This window comes from Anolis carolinensis, chromosome 3, assembly GCF_035594765.1.
Source record: "Anolis carolinensis isolate JA03-04 chromosome 3, rAnoCar3.1.pri, whole genome shotgun sequence".
NCBI classification, from domain to species: Eukaryota; Metazoa; Chordata; class Lepidosauria; order Squamata; family Dactyloidae; genus Anolis; species Anolis carolinensis.
The window spans coordinates 75,314,284-75,331,934 of NC_085843.1; the positions used below are offsets into that span (position 1 = coordinate 75,314,284).

The following is a 17,651-nucleotide window of genomic DNA, read 5'->3' on the forward strand; positions in this document are numbered from 1 at the left end:
AACACCTCCCAACAAAGGATTCCCCCAGGCAGGGAGAAGCCAGGCTTTGAAGCTGCAAAGCCATTCAATGCTAATCAGTGTGATTCATTGCAACATTCATACTTCCAACAAACTAGAGTTCTTTCTCCCACCCTAGACATTCCAGATATATAAACCCAACTTGCCTCGTTTCTGATAGACCTCTCAACCTCTGAGGATGCCTGCCATAAATGTGGGCGAAATGTCAGGAGAGAATGCTTCTGGAACATGGCCATACAGCCCGGAAAACTCAGAGCAACCCATAATTTTTAATTGCTTGTTTTTAATGGTTTTTAACTGCTGTTTACTTCTATTTTGTTTTTGTCTTTGTGGTTTAATTTTTTTAATTTTTATTGAATTTTATAATAATCATAACAGTAGTACAGTACTTCCCTTTCTTTAACTTTTGCCTTCCAAATCTTCCTATATTTTTCCCTTCCTCCCTCCCTCCCTCAACCACAGTATATTTCTACTAATCTTGCAGGTCCAGCCACTGATAAAGTCTTTATATTTTTTCTTTGATGAGATTTTTGGCTCCTCCATTTTTTACCCAATTGAAGTAGACCTATCTATTTGTAATAGATAGGTCCGGGCTGTGGCACAGGCAGGAGAGCAAGCCAGCTGCAATTAACTGCAATGAATCACTCAGACCAGGAGGTCATGAGTTCGAGGCCCGCTCGGAGCCTATGTTTGTCTTGTCTTTGTTCTGTGTTAAAAGGCATTGAATGTTTGCCTGTATGTGTAATGTGATCCGCCCTGAGTCCCCTTCAGGGTGAGAAGGGCGGAATATAAATGATGTAAATAAATAAATAAATAAATAAAGTCCTTCTGTTTGTTCGTTCTTGTTATTTGCTTAGTAATAGTTCCTGTAATGTCTAATAACACTTGATCATACATATAATCATTCCAATTGCTTAACGTCCATTTTGATTTGTCTCTCCATTCTCCAGCAATCAGCGCATGTGTTGATCTTGTTACTTTAAATAACTCCTGGCAGTTGATTTTTATAATCGGTGATCCAACACTCCCCAAAGTAACAAACCATTATTAATTTGAATTTTTATCTGCAATATCTCCTGAATTTTTCCTTCTATCATTTGCCAGAATTTTTAAAATTCAGAACACTCCCACCACATATGTGAATAAGTACTTTTTTCTTTATTACAGTGCCAACACTTCAAATTCTTCCCTTTTACCATATAAACCAGTTGTTCAGGAGTTCTATACCATCTTAATAACATCTAATTTGTTATATTTTTTCTGTTTTTATTTTATTCATGTTCCTAATTATTTCCTATTTCATGTGTGCTTAATGATTTAACCCCATTCCATTTGTTATGTATAGCTATAGTTTACTTGTTTTTTCTCTTGCCTTTGTCAGCCGCCCTGAGTTCCTTTGGGGAGAGAGGGCAGGGTAATAAAATTATTATTATTATTATTATTATTATTATTATTATTATTATTATTATTATTATTCTGTACCTGCAGAGATAGCATAACTCACTAACCTCTATTTGAGTGTCTCCTTTCTGAAATGCTTGGGACCAGATGTGGGTTGGTTTTCAGATTATTCCAGATTTCTTAACACTTGTCCCTAATGAGGTCTTGGAGATGGGATGCAAGTCTAAACATGAAATTCATTTATGTTTCAAGGACACATAGCCCAAAGAGGTGATTTCTGACAATAGGTTTAATAATGTTGTGCTTGAAACAGATTGTTTACCATCAGGAAGTGAAGAAGCTGTGAGAATTTGTTTTGGCCTAAATCGACAACGAAGTTCAAGATTCTGCACCCCCTCCATCTGTAAACTGAGCGCCAATTACTTTTTGTGCTTTGCAACAAGTTCTGCAGCAATGGAAGTAGTTGAGGACAAAGGAGGAAAGCCAGGGGAAAAGAGACTTGGGCATTTTAGAAGAAGCTCAAGAAATAGAACAAGGGAAGGATTAAGTGGGAGCTCTCTTGCCTAATTGGGACAGTTGGAATAAATAAATCAACAATATATATTTGCATGGAACTAGCTGAATTTGTAGAAAAGGGCTGCTTTTTCCTGCGTTTCTTGGGGAGTGCTGGGCTTGACAGCAATGATCCCGGCCCATCTGTCTTTACTTCCCCAAACCATGGACATCCCAGAGCAATATATTGGGGAAGGGGTTGTGTCAACAATGTGGTCAACAGTGTATACTTACTTTCATTTTACTCTGTGCTTTTAGTGGTATGTTTTACTTTTTTAAATTTTTATAAGTTGTCTAGCCCTGTGATAAAGGCAGAATAAAGACGTATGGTGGTAACAATGAACACAAAGGTATTATTCATCTATCCAGTTTCAGGGCTTTATATACATATACACATAAAATCTAGAAGGAAATTGCAGCAGAGCTAAACCGCTGTGCTGCAGAAAGATCCTGCTCAAAAAGTCAGGTCAAGCCCGGGTTGGGGATGAGCATCTGCTGTTAGCCCCAGTTCACCTGCCCACCTAGCAGGTTGAAAGCAGAAGTGAGAGTAGATAAATAGGAACCGCTTTTAGGGTGGAGGTTATAAAGTGCCATTAAGGACAGCGATCAGGAGGAAGCTCCTCGGCATGGGAGATTGAGTGACAGCACCACCACCCCTCCCCCATGGCCGGAGTCAAGCACAGCCTCTAAGGTGCCAGAAACAAGATGGGAAAACTGCCTTCACCTCTTCTGTGTTGTCTGTCCTTGTTAACTGTATAATCAGCATTGAATGTTTGCCGTATGTGTGTTCTGTAAAGCCGCTCTGAGTCCCCTTCGGGGTGAAAAGGGCGGGGTATAAATACTATAAATAAATAATAAATAAAGACCTTGGAGTCCTTGTGGACAACAAGTTAAACATGAGCCAACAATGTGATGCGGCAGCTAAAAAAGCCAATGGGATTCTGGCCTGCATCAATAGGGGAATAGCGTCTAGATCCAGGGAAGTCATGCTCCCCCTCTATTCTGCCTTGGTCAGACCACACCTGGAATACTGTGTCCAATTCTGGGCACCGCAGTTGAAGGGAGATGTTGACAAGCTGGAAAGCGTCCAGAGGAGGGAGACTAAAATGATTAAGGGTCTGGAGAACAAGCCCTATGAGGAGCGGCTTAAAGAGCTGGGCATGTTTAGCCTGCAGAAGAGAAGGCTGAGAGGAGACATGATAGCCATGTACAAATACGTGAAGGGAAGTCATAGGGAGGAGGGAGCAAGCTTGTTTTCTGCTGCCCTGCAGACTAGGACACGGAACAATGGCTTCAAACTACAGGAAAGGAGATTCCACCTGAACATCAGGAAGAACTTCCTCACTGTGAGGGCTATTAGACAGTGGAACTCTCTCCCCCAGGCTGTGGTGGAGGCTCCTTCTTTGGAGGCTTTTAAGCAGAGGCTGGATGGCCATCTGTCGGGGGTGCTTTGAATGCGATTTCCTGCTTCTTAGCGGGGGGGTTGGACTGGATGGCCCATGAGGTCTCTTCCAACTCTACTATTCTATGATTCTATGATATATCCTAAGCAATCCTTTCCAGTTTCCCTGTTGAGATAGCTCATTTACTCCTATAGCAATATTCAAGGGGCGTAACCCATTAGTTGCCTTGTGTGTTCACAGATGCCCATTTAATATATTCCCTCAACAGAAGACATGGTATTCCTTAGTGCAGCACTTTCTAAACTGTGTGTCTTGATGCATTAGTGTGTCGGCTGCAGTGTTATGTTGTGTGAACCTAACGAGAAACCTGAGTCTGAAATAAGCAATAGTAAATTGCATGTATTTTAAAGCAAGTGGCCAATTACTATGCCACACTAGTATATTCCCTTTCTGTCGTATCCAGAGGTCGAGGAATCATACAGGTACTGAGCAGTCGAAAAAAACTGATCCACGTTGCTTTATGTAAAACTGAATCACTGTGTCATGAAATAATGCATGTCTAAAAAGTGTGTCACCAGCATGAAAAGTTTGGAAAGCTCTGCCTTAGTAGATAAACAGATATTATTTAAGACAATGTTCTACAGTGTGTGTTAAGAAGATAAATGCCTTCTAGAGAAATTTAAAGTTTCTTATGAAAGTGTAACATCTTCCCTGCCATATGCTGTAATGCAATGAATGTATGGTCCCTTACATGTAATATAATAAAAGCAATGTGACTACAGATTGATTCGAGTATATCTGTATTTTCTCCTAAAAAGAATGTATATGTATGACCTCATATTATTATGATTATTATTATATTTATATCTCGCTTTATCTCTCCTGCAGGAGACTCAAAGTGGCTATAATAAATAGCCTAAGCAATTAACAGAGAACCAGCACATTTTCCCATATAAATATCCTGAGACTCCAGAACTTAAGAATGCTTAACTGGAGTACTGATGTTAACTCTCCCTGCATCAATTTTCACCCCATCACATGGTCAGGAGGTGATAAAGGAACATCAGTCAGAAAACAGATTAGATGACAAATGGCAAAGGACACTCAACCCCTCAGTCTAAAGCAGTGATTCTCAACCTGCGGTCCCCAGATGTTTTTGGCTTACAACTCCCAGAAATCCCACCCCGTTTACCAGCTGTTAGGATTTCTGGGAGTTGGAGGCCAAAACATCTGGGGAACCCCAGGTTGAGAACCACTGGTCTAAAGATTAGATATTGATGGGGGGACCAAGCCCTTTTTGGCCCTTGGAGTAAATTCCATTTTGGAAAGTATCAAATGCAGCCAAGCAAAATGCACAGGGTCACACATGATTCTTATCAGTCTGGGCAGCTTCCCGTCAATCATACACAATGTTTTTGAATTCTATATCTGTCTGTGCAGGAGTAGGTTAAAAAAACACAAAAAACAAAACCATTAATCAGCTTAGCACATTCTCTTTGTGGTCTTTCATAACTGGCATGAGACTGCTGAAAACCCGAGGACACAATAGTGAGCAAAACCCTTGCAATGTCAATGACTGGAAACTCATCTTCTGAAATATTTATTTATTTCATTAATGCAACTTCACATTTCACAGGATATGTATGGAATATTGTAGACTATTGAATTAATACTGTAGTTTTGTAATGGATATAGTAAAGTCTTGTGTGTACCACAAGCAATAATTTGTTACACATTAACAAAGCAATCTGCCACAGGGAACACACTCCATGAAAACATATAACAGTTTTTACACAGTTGGTAATTCTGACTTTCTATGTGTTATTACCTTCAGTAATAGACACTGTGATGGTTAATTATTAATTCTATGCTTGTAGGTGCTTTGTTGCAATTTTGTGGTACTTTGCTGCCAGATTTTGTAGCACTTGGGGCATGTATTTTAAATACTATAGAAAAACTGCAATTATTGAAAATAAATAATTCAACAAGGACCACATATCACTGAACTGTAATTTGCATTAACTTTCCAGAACACAGTTGCTTTGCTAGCATATTATACCAAAGCACGATCACATAAATGTTAATAATCAGAGTTTTAAATAGTTAAGTCACATACAGAAGCACAAGGGTTATATTATGGTACCACTGCTGTTTCAAAATGTACAAGTACTTTTAAAAGCACAATATAGAACCTACTGTATTTACTTCTTTAATCAATTGCAGCTGACAGATATGCAGTGTTAAATGGGATGATGTCTACAAATATACTCAGAAAGTATTAAAGAATTTAGAAATGTTTTCCCCCCTGCTCCAAGGAATGTTGTGGTTCACTCACAGGCTATGAAGGAGCAGACAAACAGATTTGCTTGACTAATCAGTTAAGAGCAGACTGCTAACAGAGTAATAAGAACAGACACATTTGGTGAGGCCCCTCTAAAAAATGATCTTTCACAAATTTAAAAAAGCAAGCAAGCAAGCAATATAAATATCTGTGACAAGAATAAGAAAGGGAATCTAGCTCATCTAACAAAGTATTCATGAAAAAAACCCTTCCTGGCACTGAAATACTATAGTTAAATGCCATTTGTTGCAAAAACATAGGGCTATGCCCATTTTTGGATTTACAAAGCATTGTGCAACTTCAGACAAAATTACATCCGCTAAACATTCTGTGTGATTCTGACAGCTTGCTTCTGTCTTGAGAAGGTCATACTTCTAAAAAAATGTAATGGGACAGTACAAAAATAGTCTGTTCTTCCAAAACCAAATTTGAAACACAGCACTTCTATAAATAGCAAGGCAGGAAGCAAACAAAATTGAAATTTGTGGACCATACATATGACTACTACTTTACCCACATCTTCATATCAAAATGACTGCACTGAATACTTCAGTAATGAGATTTTGCTCTACATTGAAAGCAAATAATCGTTTTTCTGGAAGGTTAGAATAGGAACGTTGTTCATCTTGAATTGTGTCGAAAGCAAAAGTAAAGTTGGATAATAATAAAATCACATTTCCCACATGTGTGAAACAATAATATATTTGCAGTGAAACGTAATATATATTACTATATGCTATATGTCAATGTTTCCTTGACTCCTATGAGAATTTCACTCTATGAAATATTCATAAACCTCTGAAATAGAATTTACTTTCCCCTATATTACCTTTAAACAGTCAGTATTTTAATTAAACTTTGGCAGTTCTTTGGTCAGGACTTATAAATACATGAATTATCAAATAATGGAAGTAATTATAGGTTCTACCAGCAAGAAATATATTTAAAATAGCAATTCAACTCTTACACAAGGAACAGAAATAATACAAATTATGTGCATTTTCCAGAGAAAGTAGTACTTGTGGCTTTTCTTTCTTTTTCATTAGTGGAAAGAACACCAAATTTTCTAGGAGACTCCTATGAATTATAATGGGATTTAAACATTTTTTCCTTTTGTGCCCTTTTAGAGGTGGCATAATCAGATCAGTTACAGAATTATCTTTGTGCATTACCATATATACAGATACAACTTTAAAATTTGTACATAGTGATCTAATATTTAAGGTTCAGTGCATCTGACAAAATTATTGCACACAATGAATTACATCAATGCCCATTCTAGTGGATACTCTTAGTGAGTAGCTTAAATACCCAGTCTAAAAGAATTTATCTTTTTGTAAAATCTTGGGTTGATAAAACCTTAGACGTCAAGGGAATGAAAGGGTTGATAGTGGATCTGGTGCTGGCGGATCTGGAGGGTATAGGGGGTGCAGGTGGGGGTCTTGCTGGTAATGGGTGGGGAAAATCTAAGCTCTTGCTCTGGGTGCTGTAAATGGTAGAGTCTGAACTAAATATATTGTGATCAGTACTCAGTGAATCTGGAAAAGAAGTTGCTTTCAGGGAACTAACTCTTTTCAATTCAGTGAGATTTACTGGCGATTTTAGCTTCAACACGACATCCTCTTCTTCAAAGGTTACCCATCCTTTCGGTTTTCCATTGTTAGATATGGAAGGTGCACTTTGCAAATGAAAATCATCTTTAAACACATTGACAGAAAATGTGGCCTTGCCTGTTTGATTACTAGAAAGCTTTAGGGCTGGATATGTATAAGCAGCGGGTCCTTCTGATGAGCCTTGTGAAGTTGCTCTCGATCCTTGGATCTCTGTTCTAAATGGATTCCCAGCATTAATAGTTTCCTCAGTGAATGGGTTTGTGCTAATAGCAAATAAATTTGAAGAACTAGATTTTGATTCTTCAGGTTTACTATATGTTGGAATAAGTGGTATTGCTGGCATGCAATTGATGTTACTCGAGGTATTAAAACAGTCTGTTGCAGAAGGCAACGTTGTCAGCTTCTTTTGGTTTAAAGGTACTGGTGACATTCGAACTGAGGACTGAATCTTGGATGCTGAAAGCAGCTGAAGGGACAGATCTTCAAAAGGATCATTGTTTAGCTTTGTTTCAAGCTGAATGGCATGAATTCCATTTGCTTTAATCTGAAAAGTAAATACAGTGCTCAAACACGTAACTTGATTGCTAAAGGATCTTTCTACATTTTCCATGGCATTTGAATTTCTACCTTTTGTAATTTGTAATTTTGTAATTTGCTTTAAGATACTCACTTAACTTCCTTTCTATACAAAACAATTTCACAACATTCACCGCTCTACACACACAAGTAAATTTACTAGACATTTTATTTAAGCATCTACTTACTAACTGATGCCAATATAAAACCAAGGAATACTATAGTATCTTAAAGACTGAAAAAATATGATAGCATAACTTTTTGTTATGGGTCATAATCTCACCTCCGACTATGGGCACTGTATATATATATAGACAGGAATCCTGGATGATGTAGTGTATTCCACAAGAACTCAAACCATGAAATGTGACTATAATTTGCCACTGGACTCTTTGTTGTTTTTGTCTGAACAGACCAATATACAATTTTTTTATCACATAGTAGTCATGCTTCCCCCCCCCCCCCTTTTTGCCCTATTATCCGGGGGCAACTATTATGTGATGGAATACGGTAACCATCCCTTCGGAAATTGATGGAGATAGAATGTTTCAGACAATCCTTTGAGCAAAATGGTACTTAACTATTGAATAAAGACATTTTTAGGTAAAAACTGTATTTGCAAAATTAAAACATTAGATGAATGATTCAATATAATGACATGTTCACATGCAGAATGGGGTGATGTTATTATGAAGTCTTTACCACAATGAAAGTGTTAGCAACATTATGTTTTTCATACTCTAAGCTTCTACATTTTTAAGTAGATACACATATCTTTTGGAAGGTAATGCAGCTGAATTGTCTGGTTGGTAATTAGGTCATACTATAAAACACTTCTTCTATTGAACTTCCAGATCTATCTGAAGCATACAAGTATATCTCATTGACTACATTTCACCTAGAGCTCAACTGCACCATTGAAGCATGAGGGATGGGCAAGTGCAGTATTTGCAGCTAAAGGTTGTCCTGTATTGGATTCACTGCCACCTCTCCATTCCAGCATGTCCAAGTACAGGAGATGCCCTCATGTTTAGGACCAATGTTCGGTTACTATGAATGTAATCCCCAAACACACTTACTGACTACAAGTCCAGTGACCTTGATGAGTTTTACTTCTGACTGAATATGCCCTTTCTTTTGTAAATGCTTGGATTTCTCAATTCTATGTTAAGTACTCCAACCCAATACCAAGGTTTGCATTCAATAAGTCTGATTTGATGTTTTAAATCTAAAAATCCATTTTGTATGTACGGTAGATACAATATTTGGACTTTGCTTAACAGGAGTGGAGTAAATAGGGTTCCCACAAAAACTAATCCGATTTGAAATTTCCCAATCAAATCTCTGTGCAGACTAATGATCTACTGTGTGAAGCACAGAAACCACAGAAACAGCTTGGATTTTTAAAACTGTTGTTGCTGAAGTATGATAAAGCTTAAATCAAAGGAAAAATAATTTAATATTAAATCCAATTGCTAGTAGTTAGGTTAAAATGTATTGTAATGGTGATGATTTGCTGTGTTGACAGTTTAATGTAAAATTATAAAGACTAAAAATGGAAGAAGCACTATTTTGTACATTTAATTAAATACTTAAGTCATATTTAACTAGATGTTAAACACATCTCAGAACCTGAGAACATTTATGTTTAATAACTCAAGATTATTCCTTAAACTAAACTAGATAAAATGTCCACTTATTTTAAACTTAAAAGAGAAGCACTGATTCACATGAAAAGAAAATTAGAAACCCACATAATGTTATTCCTCACTATATCCATTTTATAACTGCAAAATAGACTGAGGCTAACCTTGTTGATCAATGTTAGTTTAAGGAAGAATTATGAAATCTCTACAGCAGCAGTTCTCAAAGTGCAAGGTGGGCCCTCTTAGGGAAGAATAAGTATAGTCTGTTACACTGCCACCCATATTCACTACAGCAAGCTGCATCTCTTTGTGTCCACTGTTGGCATCAGTGGCAGGAATAATAATGAAATTGTTGCATACATTTTGCTTTTCTAGCATTCTGTCTTAAGACTCTACCTCAAAAGACTGGCCATAATCAATAGATCACTTAAACATCTTAGAGAAGAGCTTGCACAATGCAATCTGAGAACTCTTGCTCTACCAAGCTATAACATTATCAAGCTAAACGAAGTCCCTTAGGTCAATAATAAGCTACAATAACAAAAATAAACTAAGGTATGTCTGCCTATTTTTGTAGACAGGTGGCTTGAATGCAAGTGCAGATGTATGGCACATAACTGTTCATACATCATTTTTGTTTGAACTCATGGAGAACAAAGAATGAATGGAGATAATGTTAAGACCAGTAAAGAGTCAGGTACCTTTTACCCTGTTGGTTGATCCTGCTTGTGAGAAAGAGACAGACATTAAAGGGAAAATATTAGGAAGAAAGCCAATATAAAATCTTTCAAAAGTGACTCAGCACTATGTTAACCCAAATATGTGAGTGTTAGCTGTTACTCCAATAACAAATACATGCAGACAGACTTTGTCACCAGCTGAAAGACATTAAGTTTGCATGGGGTACTCGCTGCTGAGACTAACTGTGGCACCACATAAACATCATAGATTTCACCTAAATTTGCCCTCTCCCATATCATAAGACAGCAGATTAAGGCCTTTTAAATAAATATTTTAGGGATTTTAAAATTCTTTGCACTGGTACTATTTTTCTTGCTTTCTTTTCAGATTAATGCTGTTTTTCATTTTACTGTTTATTACTTCATTTTTGTATTCTATTTTTTAATATTTAAATTTTGTAATTGCATAAAAAATGGCCATCTAGAATAAGATGGCCCTCCCTCCTTCCTCCCCTTTTTGGTCTGAACAATGTTCAATGGGTGAGCTTATATAATAAGATCTTATTAAAATAAAGTAAAACAACAAGCTCTGTTATTGTTGGGTTTTTTTTTTTGCTTAATAATAATCTAGACACAAAAGCATACATCATCATAATCCTTTTCCCAGCTACATGCACTTTGGGGAGAAAAGACATTTGTTGATTAAACTAACCACTTTAAATTGATAGCCTAATTCAGCGGTATTGTTTTCCTTATCAGATGGGTTAGCACATTTCCTTTCCTTCTCATGGCTTTTCATTGCTCTGTACTGTCAGTTTACAAACAAGGAAGGTAGCAACAGACTGTGAGCACTACTGTTAAATAGGCTTGTTAGGAAAATAGGGCTATAGGGGAACTATGGTTAAAAAGCAATATCAAAATGTAATATTACATAGACATGGCATACATACTTGTTTCTCTGAAGGAACGGGTTCTGAAGGCAAACTCTGGGATGACCTGCTGCGTGGGGGCGGCTGTGGTGGGGCTTCCAGGTTTTGTGGAGAAGGTGTTTGAGATGGTGTGACCGTAGGTATAAGAGGCTCCTGCATTTTTAGGGCAGGAGGCTGCTGAGGGGTGGGAACTGGAGTTGCAGCCTGTGGTTTAATAGGTTCAGGAAGCATAGGAGATCCTGCAAATACAGGTAATGCATAATGTTCTACATAATTATTTTGTCAGTCAACATCTAAACATGTTACTGAGCACACTTAATATCTGAAACATGGATGTCAGCAGGTAGGAAAAATTACCTCCTCTTTAATATAAATCATAGAATCATGTGTAAATATAAAATGCATAAGAGTGAAGAGTTCGTGTGAAAAACAGGGGTCTCAGTTGTTTATACGAAAAATCTTGCACTAGATTAATTGAATTACAGTAGAGTCTCACTTATCCAACACTCGCTTATCCAACATTCTGGATTATCCAACGCATTTTTGTAGTCAATCTTTTCAATATATCATGATATTTTGGTGAGTCTCACTGAGTTTGAATTTCTACCTTTTGTAATTTGCTTTATGGTCTGAAAAGATACTCACTTAACTTCCTTTCTATACAAAACAATTTCACAACATTCACCGCTCTATACACACAAGTAAATTTACTAGACATTTTATTTAAGCATCTACTTACTAACTGATGCCAATATAAAACCAAGGAATACTATAGTATCTTAAAGACTGAAAAAATATGATAGCATAACTTTTTGTTATGGGTCATAATCTCACCTCCGACTATGGGCACTGTATATATATAGACAGGAATCCTGGATGATGTAGTGTATTCCACAAGAACTCAAACCAGAACTCAGTTGTTTATACGAAAAATCTTGCACTAGATTAATTGAATTACAGTAGAGTCTCACTTATCCAACACTCGCTTATCCAACATTCTGGATTATCCAACGCATTTTTGTAGTCAATCTTTTCAATATATCATGATATTTTGGTGCTAAATTTGTAAATACAGTAATTACTACATAGCATTACTGTGTATTGATCTACTTTTTCTGTCAAATTTGTTGTATAACATGATGTTTTGGTGCTTAATTTGTAAAATCATAACCTAATTTGATGTTTAATAGGCTTTTCCTTAATCCCTCCTTATTATCCAACATATTCGCTTATCCAACATTATGCCGGCCCGTTTATGTTGGATAAGTGAGACTCTACTGTATATTGTTTTTGTGTACCTTCAAGTCATTTCTGACTTATAGCAAGCCAAAGATTAACCTATCATGAGGTTTTCTTGACAGGATTTGTTCAAAGGGGGTGTTGATTTAAGGCTGACAGAGGGTGACTTGCCCAAGGTCACCAATGGATTTCTGTGGCTGAGTGGGGATTAGAGCCTGGTCTCCAGAGTCATAGTCCAATGCTCAAATTATATACTTTTTATTATTTGAATAATTTACTCCATCCCATATTAATAACTGCTTTTTAAATTATTGGCAGTTTCAGAATTATTCTGCTTTGAAACTTAGACATGCTCCATGTCAATAGCAGGTACGAAGTCTCACTGAGTTCATGAAACACGTTTCACAGCTTCTAATTCCTCTGCAGTGATTTTGTTTATAATCCTGGTATTCACCAAATTCATATTTTTGAACTTACACACTGTGAATATGCCATAAGTGGATCGGGCTCAGATAAGGCAAAATGGTCCAAACAGTTTCATGGATACATAATACATTCGAACATTTCAGGTATTCTGGGGACAGTGCTGAAGAGCAATCCATAATCATATGGCTATCTCTGCACATGGCAGTTCCAAATGCAGAAGTCATGTGACTATCAGAAAGGAGCCGCGGTGGCGCAATCGGTTAAACACTTGTGCTGGCTGGACTACTGACCTGAAGGTTGCTGGTTCGAATCCGCAAGATGGGGTGAGCTCCCGTGTGTCAGCTCTAGCTTGTGGGGACATGAGAGAAGCCTCCCAGCAGGATGGTAACACATCCAGGTGTCCCCTGGGCAATGTCTCTATAGATGGCCAATTCTCTCACACCAGAAGTGACTTGCAGTATGTTCTCAAGTCACTTCTGACACGATAAAAATCAGAAATGTAAATTCTGACTCTTCTCTCGTTCTCTTAGTTTTATAACACAAGCTTGTCAAAGGTAAACTGTTAAGTGAGAAAGTCAGAGAATGACTCTTCAATATGAGTACCTATCTCTCACTATCTGGATAGTGCTGAAGACTCATCTATAATAACTTGCAATCTTGAGGTGGAGAGGTGGCTGCCTAATCTACAACACATATAGTTGACAATTTCTGATGGATCAGAAGTGGTATTTAATGAAGTATAACACTAAATTTAAGGGCATAGATTTGAGTAAAAAGGAATTGTAATCTTTAGGAAAATACTTCAAAGCAGTCAATAACAAACTTCCCACTGAGTTTGAACTGCATTTTTGTTTTTGGAGAGACACTGGATACACTTTTAAGGCACTAAATATAATTTATAAGCAGCTTCTAGAGTGATATTGACTATGTGAAAAAAGTACCACTGTAAGATGATTGCTCAGTAATTTACACCATTATGGGTATTTCTTGATATTCTTGTGCAAGATTTTGATAAATACGCACATTCTTTTTGAGGATGTTAAATTTGAAAACTGGGGGCTCCAAATGTGGCCACTGATTTTCTAAAACATCCTGCTCGTAAGAGACATATGTTTGATAAATGTGATGTTAATAAGGGATTGGGAATTAGTTCTCAGCTGTTTCAAAACTGATGTGAAAAATAGTTTCCCAATACAGATTACATTTTAACACCCACATTAAATTGCTATTTTCAAGTAGAGATATAGGTACACAAATCCACTGCATCAATGGAACATACATACGTTTCCATTAAATCAACAAGTCTATATTGTTTGGAATGAACAATTGGGTTTAGGCCATTGTTACAGGGGAAAAGAGAGACAATTCACAGAACTGATTATGCCAAAAGAATAATAGAATCATAGAGTTGGAAGAGACCTCACGTGCCATCCAGTCCAACCCCCTGCCAAGAAGCAGGAAAATCACATTCAAAGCACCCCTAACAGATGGCCATCCAGCCTCTGCTTAAAAGCCTCTAAAGAAGAAGACTGCGCAATACAGGCTTATCCATTAAACGAAGATGCAGTTTTATTAAATGAAAAGACACTAACAACCCTACCTCTTGGCAGTTCTGCTGGTTTCGGTTGGAGTTCTGGTGTGTTCCTTCCCATGGGAGGACGGACATGGCTTAATGGTGCACTGATGACGCCAGCTCGAGGAGGAATAGTCTGAAATACATCAAGCACAGTGCTTCTGCCATTATTTGTGAATGAATATCCAGCTATTTCAATCTCTTAAAACTATTTTACATTTTTCTAAAAATGAGTAGTACATGAAAATCCTACCTTTACATTTAAAATGTAAAAATCTGCCATTGTAAACATTATTATGTTTCTAACATTGCACTCGGAAAATATTATGAATTATATTTACTCTCAAAAGAGGATTTTGTTTTGATATCAGAAGATACACATTGTTTCCAGATTTAGAAGACAGAAACCTTATGCCTAATTCAAAAGAAAGGAGGTAAAGCTAAACACAGGCTGTGTTTTGCCCTGAGTCCCCTTCGGGGTGAGAAGGGCAGAATATAAATGCTGTAAATAAATAAATAAATAAATAACACAGCACAATGATTTCAAACAGCTAAATCAGATCAGTAGGAATAGCATGACATTCACATCAGTCAGTTCTATTGTGAGCACTGGACCAGGATACCAAGGATTCAGACTGAAAAGCAATACACAAAGCAGAGTAACATTATTCTCCATGAGATATTCACTGAGATTTCCAGGCTTAAGACTATGATGTAAAGACTGTGTTCCAAAATAGGAACTAGTAAGAATTTTGAAACACTTTTAAAATGCAATCACATGATCTACCATTCTCAGACAGTATACAAGTGTTGGTTAAGATGATGAAAGCTGCAATCCAGCACATCTGGATAACATCAGATTGTCCTACAGAGAAGGAGGGGAACTAGTTGGTATTACAAAATCTGAATCAAAATCTGAATACCTACCGGTCTACCAGCAGTGTATCCAGAAGTTCCCGTGTTTGTAACTCCAGTTAGAGGCGGTGATTGATTCTGAACTATAGAAAAAGCAGTAGGTCATTATACTAAAATAGACTTCAAAGTAGTAAAGCTTCTCTTAAATTCAGAAAATATTGAATATACAATACAGTACCCATGTCTCTTCTTTGTGGCCCAGGGCTTTTCTGAGCTTTGACATATGAAGAACAACAAAAAGAAATAAATTTGTACTATTGGTAATATAAATTTATATGTTGATAATTGAGGTTTAGCACAGAATACTGCACATGCCCTAATCTTGAATTTACAAGGTAATCAACTGTCACATTATATAATAATTGTTTGTATGCGTATATATACATCTATATATACTTATACAGACTTATATACTTAAATCTGTATAAGTATGCAGATTTACATGGCAAATCCATGCAATACATTGCTGTTTAAAGCTTTATTAATGTTTCCATAATTATTTTGAAAGCAAATAGAATTGATTACACTGAACATGATTTAAATATATTTAAATAGCAACATTTAATATTATGAAATAAAAAGAGACCTTAAAACTCACTAATAGAATGTGAAGATAGACTATGTTTACAAAAAATATTTTAAAATCAAGTTAAGTGTCAGGAAAAGCAATTACCTTCTTCTCTCCTAGCTACATTAGGGCTGGGAGGAGCGCCAAGACCTTATTAGCAAAAAAAAAAAAAGGAAAAAAAAGCAAAGAAAAAAAAAGCAGAAAAGCAATATGGATTGTAAAGGCAATGCAGAAGATAGAGTAAAGGCAGAAAAAAACCCTGCAAGATATTTTGATTTCAATGAAGTAGTGAAATTAGTTTGTTATAGCAGAGTATAATCATATCAATAAGGTGACAATTTGTATATCTGAGTGACAGAAATGAAAGTATTTCAAAAGCAAGAAAAAGTTAAAATGCATGCTGTTTGCTCTGTTCTCTCTGCAACTTTAATGCAAAGTATTTTTATATCTTCTGTTATGCACACACAATTGCTACACAAACAGACATCACAGAAGAAACTCTAGAATGCAAGCCACTAATTTTAACACTGTTCACATGATGGACTCTATAGAAACCGTTTCCTGATATCCTGTAATCATTATCTCAGTGAACTCCATGCAAAACTACTTTTCAAATTCATCAAGAAGCTGATAAACACACCCCAGAAGACCAAATCCAGTCTTAAGTCTTTGTCTTTTGCTTAGATGCAAAAGTACAATAGTCAAAAAGAAAAGGAAAGGTATGACTCAAGTCCCATCTAGTATAAACGGACAATACCCATCCCATGAGCAAAAACCTGTTTTTAAAGATTTAAGTATTTAGCTTGTGTGTGTGTGTGAACACACTTACAACAAATACATTTCTTTTATTTCCAAACAATATATAAAATACAAAATCACTGCTTGTTCATTTCTTTAATCATAATTAACAGCCATTACCTCCAATTTCTTTTCTAGCAAGTGCAGGACTCTTACCCCCTTAAGAGTAAGATATGCAGCAGTAAAAAAAAGTATCCAGTGAAAAAGGAGGAAAAATCAAGAGTTACAATCAGTACATTTGTTGATCTTTATGCTCAAATTTCACATGGAACATCAAATTTGCAACAGCTATGTAATCACCACAACCAAACACACAAATATCAAAGCTGATGTAACACAGAGTGAGAAATCCAACTTAAGAATTCAAATAGAGTGAGCCCTTGGTATCTGCTGTGCTTTATTTTCAGGACTCCCCCATGGATACCAAAATCCATGGAAGGCCAAGTCCCATTATATGCAATTTAATAAAATGGTATCATATATATAAAATGGCCAAATCAAGATTTGCTTTTTGGAATTTATTTTAAAATATTTTAAAGCTGTGGATGATTGAATGCATGGTTATAGAATCTGTGGATATGGAGGACCGACTGTATCAAACCCTGATTAAGGGATCCAAGCAGTCTAAGCAAGGTACTTCAGACATGGAAATGAATCTAGGTAAGATTTAATTATGCAACCACTTCCCTTTTCAGAGATCAATGGCACATCTTGCATTGTTCAAACTAGCAGAGTATGATGAATATTATGGTTTATTTAAATTAACCCAGCTTGACACTTTCCAAACTATTTCTTTATGCTGTGCTTAAGAGATAGTAACAGGGAGACTGTGAGCCTGAAGTCATATCATTCTAAACCAGGAGTTGGTGATATAATGTAGCTTTTGGATTCTGGCTCTCATAAATCCAGCTTGCAGGGCCAGTGGCCAAGAATAATAGCACCTATAATCCAATGTCATGTGGAGAGGTTCTCA

General features: G+C 36.6%; 1 protein-coding gene across 11 annotated transcripts in view; it reads right to left on the bottom strand.

Annotated features, from left to right (window-relative positions):
- Positions 1 to 4,963: 4,963 nt before the first annotated feature.
- Positions 4,964 to 17,651, bottom strand: part of synj1 (synaptojanin 1) — a 61,353-nt gene continuing 48,665 nt past the window's right edge. For 3 of the 11 annotated variants that reach the window (XM_008107589.3, XM_008107590.3, XM_008107588.3), the window contains 7 exons: positions 16,799 to 16,837; positions 15,986 to 16,030; positions 15,491 to 15,526; positions 15,325 to 15,395; positions 14,425 to 14,533; positions 11,181 to 11,398; positions 4,964 to 7,872 (listed from right to left, as the gene is read on the bottom strand). In XM_008107589.3, the coding sequence (XP_008105796.1) occupies positions 7,042 to 7,872; positions 11,181 to 11,398; positions 14,425 to 14,533; positions 15,325 to 15,395; positions 15,491 to 15,526; positions 15,986 to 16,030; positions 16,799 to 16,837 (1,349 nt within the window). In that variant the 3' untranslated portion in view covers positions 4,964 to 7,041. Of the gene's footprint in view, positions 7,873 to 10,251; positions 10,276 to 11,180; positions 11,399 to 14,424; positions 14,534 to 15,324; positions 15,396 to 15,490; positions 15,527 to 15,985; positions 16,031 to 16,798; positions 16,838 to 17,651 lie in introns of all 11 variants that reach the window. The other 8 variants (XM_008107593.3, XM_008107592.3, XM_008107596.3 and 5 more) reach the window with 7 other exon arrangements.